At 47.6% G+C, this 9,514-nt stretch overlaps 1 protein-coding gene across 1 annotated transcript in view; it reads right to left on the bottom strand.

Moving 5' to 3' along the window:
* Window positions 1-1,111: 1,111 nt before the first annotated feature.
* The window catches only part of EEF1D (eukaryotic translation elongation factor 1 delta), a 30,395-nt gene continuing 21,992 nt past the window's right edge, over window positions 1,112-9,514 (bottom strand). Inside the window, 6 exon segments of the mRNA XM_029285551.1 lie at window positions 1,112-1,205; window positions 3,542-3,736; window positions 6,292-6,447; window positions 6,493-6,577; window positions 8,405-8,495; window positions 8,674-8,751. Of these exon segments, the coding sequence (XP_029141384.1) occupies window positions 1,167-1,205; window positions 3,542-3,736; window positions 6,292-6,447; window positions 6,493-6,577; window positions 8,405-8,495; window positions 8,674-8,751 (644 nt within the window). The 3' untranslated portion in view covers window positions 1,112-1,166.

Genomic DNA, 9,514 nt, shown 5'->3' with positions numbered 1-9,514 from the left:
ACCACAGCTAAGTTCTCCACTTACAACCATTCATTTAGGGAGGGTTTGAAGTGACGAAAGCACTGGGGGGAAACAAGGTGATTTAAAACCATTTTCCACCCTTAAGGACCGTTGCAGCCTCCCCTTGGTCACGTGATCAAAATCCACACACTTGGCAACTGACTCATATTTATGACAGCTGCCGTGTCCCGGGGTGTGTGTGTCGTGTGATCCCCTTTTGCGGTCTTCCGACAAGCAAAAGTCAATGGGGAAGCCAGACAATCATATTACTAACTTAACCCCGTGTTTCACTTAACAAACGGTGGCAAGGGAAGTCATAAAATGGGGCAAAACTCACTTAACAAGTGTCTTATTTTTCACACAGGAAATTTGGGCTCAGTTGCGGTCATTAAGTCAAGGACCACCTGTACTTAATTTCTCTCTCAAATCCTTTTTCAGGGACAAGGGTGGGTGTCAAGGCATTGGTTTAACAGCTAACCAGCTTGTGTAATGTAAGATGTTAAGATGTAATGTAATGATGAGAATGACTCAGCAGGCTCTGTGTCTCTTTAGGAGCCTTGGTATAAAGGGAAGGCTCTGCTGATGAGATGGACGGATGGAGTCACTGAAGCAGGAGGCGTGAGCTTAAATGGACCCCAGAAGATGGTAGAGTACAGGAAGGCCTGGAGGAACATTGTCCATGGGGTCGCTATGGGTCGGACACGATTTCGCAACTAACAACAACAACAACTGCTGATGTGTTCGCTCTCTTCCTTTTCCTGCTGTAACTGTGGTTTGTTGGATCCTGCTGTACTAGTGCGTGTATGTATTTTGTTCCTGGTGTATGCTATTGTAAATAGTGTAAGATAAACCACGATTTGATACAAACCACTGTTTACTGTGTTTACCCCTGGGTTATCTCGGTGCAATAAGACTGCGCACGCTCTGACAGTGGGTCTTTTCTCCCACGGGGGCGCAACGGTGCAGTAGGACCAATTTAAACACGGCGTCCAAAATGAGTGACCTCTGGAAGCGAGTATTTACATCCCAGGTGCCGCTGATGTGGCTTCCTGCAGCCGAAGCGTCAAAATATTGGATTTCTTAGCCCACAGTGAAAGAGAAGATCCCGGCATTGCTCTCCAACTCTTAACCATTTATTAGCTTTAGAAAGGGTAAAAGGTCTGCCGTTAGATCTTGTTGAAAGCAGCTATGTCAACACTCTGCACCTGGAAGACAAAAATAAGATAAAATTTAAAAAAAGCCGTGAGACGGCTTTGCGTGGGGAGACCTGCCGATTCCCAGGCCTGGCTCTGTCATTTCATCCAGGCATTCAGACGGTTGTGTCGAAGGGACTTGGCTAATGGATGCCTAAAAGGGATTTTGACCAGGATCCTCAGGGTCAAAACATTGCACATTTTGAGATTTTTCTTTCCCACGTTCTCATGCCCTTCCACAGCTACCCCCCATTTCTTTGATCCTTTGGACAACCGTTTGTCTGGAATGGTATAAGGGTCTCCTGCTTGAGCAGGGGGTTGGACTAGAAGACCTCCAGGGTCCCTTCCAACTCTGTTATTCTTCGATTCTGTAATGGCCTCCTGCTTGAGCAGGGGGTTGGACTAAAGGACCTCCAAGGTCCCTTCCGACTCTGTTATTCTATGATTCTGTAAGGGTCTCCTGCTTGAGCAGGGGGTTGGACTAGAAGACCTCCAGGGTCCCTTCCAACTGTTATTCTGTGATTCTGTAAGGGTCTCCTGCTTGAACAGGGGGTTGGACTAGAGGACCTCCAAGGTCCCTTCCAACTGTTATTCTGTGATTCTGTAAGGGTCTCCAGCTTGAACAGGGGGTTGGACTAGAGGACCTCCTGGTCCCTTCCAACTCTGTTATTCTATGATTCTGTAAGGGACTCCTGCTTGAGCAGGGGGTTGGACTAGAGGACCTCCAGGATCCCTTCCAACTCTTGTTATTCCAGTATCCTCCTCTTTGCTAAGCAGAATGAGTGGTGTAAGAACGACTTCTGATTCCGTTCTCCATTCCTGAAATGTCACCAGGCCTAAATGAAATATTAACCGTGGTTTAAAGCTGCAGAAAACCCACGAAGCATTACCGGGGGACTTCAACCTCAAGGGCACCGGGGGGGGGGGGAAGGGTGATTATCTGGGGCAAAACTAAGACGCTTTGACTTTCTGCCTACCCAAATCTTCATTTTGACGGAAGAAATTACTCGGATGACTAACAAAACATCTCCAGTTTTAATAAACTTTGCTCCAGTTGGCAGGATTCAAACTTGTAAAGATATTTTTGGCCCGGACGATTGAGTCTTCATTTACATCTTCAAAATTAAAAGCAATCCATGCGAGCCAGAGAGAGACAACAGCAACAGGGCCAGTTGTGACCCAGGGGCCCTAAAATGCCCAGGTCGGTGATAGTGGCAGCATGGCCGCTGGTCCTAAGGGGCAAAAAGATTACTGACCCCTGATCTGCAGATTATCAGAGGTAACTTGAGAGAATCTGTGATAGGCGCCTTGGGTGCCATCCCAAAACAACTGGAGCACCACTTGAACACCATCATTGGCATTGACAAATTCGCTATTAGTCAATTGCAAAAGGCGGCCTTCCTAGGAACTGCTTCCATCCTGCGACGAGATCTGTCATACCATCAAACATCCACATCTGCCTATCCCAGGTCCTGGGTAAGGACTCGATAGGTAGACAAAATGCCAAATCCAGTCTGAACATCTGGCTGACAGTGCGATGATCCTCAATAATAACAACAATAATAATAATGTTGGAAGGGACCTTGGAGGTCATCTAGTTCAACTCCCTGCTCAGGCAGAAAACCCTATGCCATTGTGGCTGTCCAATCTCTTCTTAAAAACCTCCAGTATTGGAGCATTCACCACTTCTGGAGGCAGGTTGTTCCACTGGTTAATTGTTCTCACTGTCAGGAAGTTTCTCCTTAGTTCCAGGTTGCTTCTCTCCTTGATCAGTTTCCATCCGTTGCTTCTTGTCCTGCCTTCAGGCGCCTTGGAGAATAGCTTGACTCCCTCTTCTTTGGGGCAGCCCCTGAGATATTGGGACGCTGCTATCATGTCCCCCCTCGTCCTTCTCTTTGTTAAACTAGATATACCCAATTCCAGCAACCATCCCTTATATGTTTTAACCTCCAGTCCCCTGATCATCTTTGTTGCTCTTCTCTGAACTCTTTCTAGAGTCTCAACATTTTTTTTACATCGTGGTGACCAAAACTGGATGCCGTCTTCCAAGTGTGGCCTTACTAAGGCCTTGTAAAGTGGTATTAACACTTCACGTGATCCTGATTCTATCCCTCTGTCAATGCAGCCCAGCACTGTGTTGGCTTTTTTGGCAGCTGCAGCACACGGCTGGCTCCCATTTAAGGGATTTGATTTATAACCTGATTTATAACTGAGTCCCGTAAGGGAGATAGGGCGGTATACAAATCTAAATAAACATAAACATAAATAAACAAACATAAGGCTTTTCACCAGTGTTGGCAGAACTTTGAGGTGGCCCGCCGAGCAGTCGGTCACCCCAGAAAACTTACATAATCTTCAAATTTGGTAATCTCCTCTTCCAGGATATCTGTCCCGACTTTGTCATCCTCCACCACACACTGGATCTGGAGTTTCTTGATGCCGTAGCCCACCGGGACCAGCTTGGAAGCGCCCCAGACGAGGCCATCCATCTGAACAGACCGGACACATTCCTCCATTTTGGCCATGTCCGTTTCGTCGTCCCACTGGAAATGAGAAGGGGGGGGGGAGAAGAGTGTGAGAAAGATGGACCTCAAGCTCACAGCCAACAAAGGGGACAAAGCAAGGCAGTTTTGTGTGCAGAAATAAAAGGTTTCCTGTCAATTAGCTGAAATCCAACCCATAAAAATGAGAAAAGAATTGCTTCTCCAAAGGATATGGTCTAATCCAGCACCAATTTAATAATTGCTCGAAATTAGAAACCAAGAGACAGGATATGGATTTATTTATTCCATGAAGTCTCTACAAGAATCTTGCTCTTTTTCCCTTTTCTTTTACTGTTTTTACCTATTCTTTAAGAAATGTGAAAGTGTTGAGATGGTTTATATGGGAAAAATGGATTTAAATCTTTAAATCTGTTGAGAAAATCTTAACCAGCAAGAATACTTTGAACTTTATGGGAGAAACAAATCTAAATAAGGACTGTTAACAGGATATAAGATGAGACAACCAGAATGATTAGATAGAAAAGAAATAATACAGTTCTTATTATTTTGATAAATAACAGTTACATATATTATTTTTCCCCAATATTCCTAGAAATAATGATGTGATCATTATTTCTAGGAATATTGGGAAAAAATAATATATGTAACTGTTATTTATTAAAATAATAAGAACTGTATTATTTCTAGGTTTGCAAAGACGACATTTTGGGGGGAAAGGGAAAATCAACTAAATGTACTATGTGAATTATGGATTATAGAAACCAATTGTTAATTATTTTTCTTTACAAATGTAAACCCAGCAAACACAGTGTTTACCAACTATTAAGTGATTTGTGTTTTAAAAAATCAATAAAATATATGGGGAAAAAAGAAGAATCTGATCTATTAAAGGTCAAGGCAAATAGGCGGCAGATAACTATGAATGGACTTCTAGGGGGGGGGAGGGAGGACTTAAGAGATCTCTTTCAGGGATGTAGGGACTCCAGACTGATGACGCGTTTGACCCCACCTTCAGGCTCAGCCTGGTCATCTCCTACATCAGGACTTTCCAAACTTGGGCACTTCAACTCCCAGAATTTCCCAGCCAGCCATAGTAGGATGCAGGCAGAGGGATGCTGATAGCCATAGTGATGTCAGGACATGAGTGAGTTGCCTCCCCCACTCCCCCCCACCACAGATCTGATATATTTGTTGCCACTTCGAATCACAGTCAAGAGAAACAAAGAATTCCGGGCTTCCAGTTCCAGATCGCGGCGCCTTCAGACGTATGGGGAGAGTTCCCTCCTCCGTCGTCTGGTTTCTTTCCATCGAAAGACCCTGGAAAGAGTCGAAAGTCGCCCTGGAGGGGCGACCACCACTGAAGAGGACCCTCGCCTAAGCGTGGAAGGGCGGGAGCCCTCCCGCTTGAGCTGAGGCAGCTCCTTTGGATCGACGGAAGAAAGGTCAGCCATTAACATGGCCGACCATCTAGCTGCATTCTAGCTGCACCACCCAAAAGCCAAAAGCACTTTTAAACTCAATGAAGCACCGTGGAAGATCTGGGTGAGACCTTTCCTTTTCTCTCTCTTTACCCTAACTACCTTCCTGTGAAAGCTCTTTGAAACTTTTTCCCTGCTCTCAATTCAGCAGCGTCTGCATACCGGGGAATTTAAGCTTTGGAAAGAAAAGAAAAGAAAAACTAATAACAACTAGATAACTGGATTTTTGCCCTGTGGATACCTTGGGGTCCCAAAATCTCTTATTATAGAGATTTATCATTTACCTAAACTATTAGTTTTGGAAAATATCTTTTTTTCTGTTTTTTTTAACTGAAAAATAAAAAAAAAGCTAATTGGAGTTTGGGAAAAGATTTTGTGGTCTGCTGAGGACATCTTGTGGCGAAACCTGGCATAGCAACTGAATTTCTTTTTCTTTTTCTTTTTTCAATTGTGCCTGTTGACTCCCTTGATTTGTCCTTCATATTATCCAAAAGATAAGAAGTGGAAACAGCTGGCTGGTGAAAACAACCTTTAGAAAGTGTGGAGATGAAGGAAGGAAGGAAGGAAGGAAGGAAGGAAGGAAGGAAGGAAAGAAGGAAAGAAGGAAAGAAGGAAAGAAGGAAAGAAGGAAAGGAAAGAAGGAAAGAAGGAAAGAAAGAGGAAGGAAGGAAGGAAGGAAGGAAGGAAGGAAGGAAGGAAGGAAGGAAGGAAGGAAGGAAGGAAGGAAGAGTCTGCAAGGAGCATAACTCCTTCCATTCCCCACCATCCAGTCAGAGCTGAAGAAGCTCCTTGGATGAGAAGCGAAATGTCTTCAAAGAAAAACAAGAAAGTCCAATTGCCTCCTGGGGGAAAAAAAAACACTTTTGGGACACCCAGAAATCTCCTTTAGCAATCCTACCCAGTACTTCCAACCACCCTACATCGACTCTTCAGGGCAGGAAAGCAGATGAAAAACCCGGAAGACCGAATTCTGGGCCTCCCGTCAAAAGGACCGACCCAGAATCCACCTGGCCGTGGTCTGCACAAGGAGGAGCACGGAGGGGGAAGCGCGGGCCGGCTTGGCCAAGGGGATTGGGAAGGCCAACCAGGCCTGCAGCCCAAGAGTCCCCCACTTACCGGCTTGACATCCAGAAGGATGGAGGACTTGGCAATCAGGCCCGGCTTCTTCGACTTCTTCTCTGCGTACTGCTTTAGCCGCTCTTCCCGAAGGCGGGCAGCTTCTTGGTCTTCCTCTTCGTCGTCGCTGCCAAACAGGTCGATCTCATCGTCTTCCTCGCTGGCGGCGGCGGCACCGGCCGGGGATTCTTCTTTGATAGCACGTGAGGCCGCAGGGAGTACCACCTTCTTGCAGGGCAGGGCCAGGGGCTCCACTTTCTTCATGGGAGTGACGTGTTTTGTGGAGAAAAGGAGAAGGTGAGCCTCAGCCTGAAAACCCTTCCCCAAGGATGGGGGTCGGCAACCTTAAATACTCAAAAGAGCCACTTGAACCCGTTTCCCACACAAAAGAAAACACTGGGAGCCGCAACACGTGCGTGTGCGCACGCAGGAGGGGGGGCTTGATTGATGAGTTTAATTAAAAAGAAATAGAGGCTGCTGTGCATGAGTTCTCTCTTTCTCTTTCTCTTTCTCTTTCTCTTTCTCCCCCTCCCTCTCTCTCCCCCTCTCCCTCTCTCTGATCTTCTGCTCACCTGGCAAGCTGGCTTCACGCTGTTCTCCGACAAGCTGACCCACATTCTTATTGGGCTGGCTCTCTCCTGTCCTTGGTCTGCCAGTCCTCTTCCCCCACTAAGTAAGTAAAAGTGTGTGTGTGTGTGTGTGTGTGTGTGTGAGAGAGAGAGAGAGAGAGAGAGAGAGAGAGAGAGAGAGAGAGAGAGAGAGAGAGATACTGCTTTCTGCTGAGACACAGCAAAGGCAGGAGCCCCGCCCAATAAGCTTGTCAGCTTGTTGGAGAACAGCGTGAGGCAGAAGATTGCGGAGAGAGAGAGAGAAAGAGAGAGAAAGAGAAAGAGAGAGAGAGAGAGAGAGAGAGAGAGAGAGAGAGAGAGAGAGAGAGAGAGAGAGAGAGAGAGAGAGAAGGAAGGGAAGCGCAAGTGCCTCTCTCTGTCACTGTCTCTCTGCAAATGGCGGAGAAGGACTGGAAGCTGCAGTAGAAGACTCAAAGAGCCACATGTGGCTCCGGAGCCGTGGGTTGCCGACCCGTGCCCAAGGGGAAGGGACGCCTCGGGGCTTCAGAAAGGAGGGGAGTGGAAAGAAGGGCTGGCTTCCTCCACGCCAGCGGACATTGTCAGGTCCCTCTCAGAAGGCTGCCCTCAGAAAGGGAAGGGGGAGAATGTGGGTTGAGGATATTCCTGCTTTCGCTTTGCTCGCTTTGATGTATTTGCAGGGGAAATGGGGAGGAGGAGGAGGAGGAGGAGGAGGAGGAGGAGGAGGAGGAGGAGGAAAGCCCACAGGGCCATCTGGGTTATATCTCCTGTCAGCGGGCAGAGGCAAGGTGTCAGAGAATCGTCAGTTATTTATTGCCTGACCAGGGAAATGGGGTGGGCTGACAGGATGGGACTTTTGGCTTGACGCTTTTGCCTGGGAACTTCAGATTCGGCCTTTTCTCTCTGCCGTCACTTTCTTTCAGTAAAAGGTTCCCTTTGAAACAATGCCTGTTTCCCCAAGTTGTGCTTTCCTGAGGGAATGACGGAGACAGGACCTTGTCCCCAACCCTCGGTCTGTAGACCGATACCGGGCCACGGCATGCCAGCAACTGGTCCACGCAAACAAGCAAAAGCCCCATCTGTGAGAAGCGGGCAGCACATCCGTTGCTTCTTCTCCTGCCTTCAGGTGCTTTGGAGAAGAGCTTGACTCCCCCTCTTCTTTGGGGCAGCCCCTGAGATACTGGAAGACTGCTATCCTGTCGCCCCTCGTCCTTCTCTTCCTTAAACTAGACATCCCCAATTCCAGCCACCGTTCCTTTTATGTTTTAGCCTCCAGCCCCCTAATCCTCTTTGTTGCTCTTCTCTGCCCTCTTTCCAGAGTCTCAACATCTTTTTTTACACCGTGGTGACCAAAACTGGATGCAGCATTTCAAGTGTGGCCTTACCAAGGCCTTGTAAAGTGGCATTAACACTTCACGTGATGTTGATGGCTTTGAAAAAGCACCTGCAATCTACAAACGAGCGAAGCAACGGACACGCATATGACTTTTTTTTGTTGTTTGGCAAGTTTTACCTGTGTTGGTGGAGGAAGGGAAGGATGATGGGAAGCCGATGCCCTTTCCAGCACGCTCAGACGGCACTCCAGTTTGGAGATCGCCACTTGGAGGTTTGTGACCACTGAAAAGGAGGAAGAAGAAAAAAAAGGCGATTAAAAGAAAAGGACGCCACGCTAAGGTCTTGATGCGTCGTTGTTTTATCAGCATCAGCTCCTATCGAATTTTGAAGGAAGCAGCGCCCAGACTTTGTGGACGTGAGAAAGGAAAACGGGTTCCCCAGTCAAGGCCCAGCCACTCACCGCTACGCAGCTGTTGGTTTTCTGCCTCCAGGTTGGCAATCCTGGTGGCCACCTCGATTTGGTCTCCGGCTGGTCCTGCTGGGGAGGGGCCGCTGGCACACTGCAAGAGACGGCGAGGGCAAAGGGTGGTGAGGCCAGGCCAACCGCTGACCTCGACCAGACCCCCGGACAACAAAGCCAAGCTGTAGCCACAAGAGGGAGATGGACAGGGGAGACTTCCAGAAAGCAACTGGGCAACCGTAAGAGCACAAGAGCCGACAGCTTTAAGGTTTGAGAAGGGAAGGGGAGATGAGATGCGTGAAGGGCCAGGGTGTGTTTCCTTGTTTTCTTAGAAAGTATTTATGTAAGAGGCATAATGCAGACTGAGATCATTCAAGTTTCATTACCCAACTAGGTAACATCATCAGTGCTAGAAAGGAGGAGGAGGAGGATTGTGGGGTCCTTGGTGCTCTCTGAGCTTGGTTGTTTTCTTGTAGACGTTTCATGACCCAACTAGGTAACATCATCAGTGCTAGAAGGGAGGGGGAGGAGGAAGGAAGGAAGGACAGACTGTGGGGTCCTTGGTGCTCTCTGAGCTTGGTTGTTTTCTTGCAGATGTTTCATGACCCAACTAGGTAAAATCATCAGTGTGTTTCCTTCCTTCCTTCCTTCCTTTCCTCCCATCCATCTTCTTCCTTCCTTCCCATCCATCTGCTTCCTTCCTTCCTTTCCTCCCATCCACTTCCTTCCTTCCTTCCCTTCCTTTCCTCCCATCTTCTTCCTCCCTCCCTCCCTCCTTCTCATCCATCTTCTTCCTTCCTTCCTCCTTTCCTCCCATCTTCTTCCTTCCTTTCCTCCCGTC

This window comes from Protobothrops mucrosquamatus, unplaced genomic scaffold (genome assembly GCF_001527695.2).
Source record: "Protobothrops mucrosquamatus isolate PMUCROS unplaced genomic scaffold, P.Mucros_1.0 scaffold1848, whole genome shotgun sequence".
NCBI lineage: Eukaryota > Metazoa > Chordata > Lepidosauria > Squamata > Viperidae > Protobothrops > Protobothrops mucrosquamatus.
The sequence above is the reverse complement of the archived record's forward strand: the minus strand, read 5'-3'. Positions and strand labels throughout refer to the sequence as shown.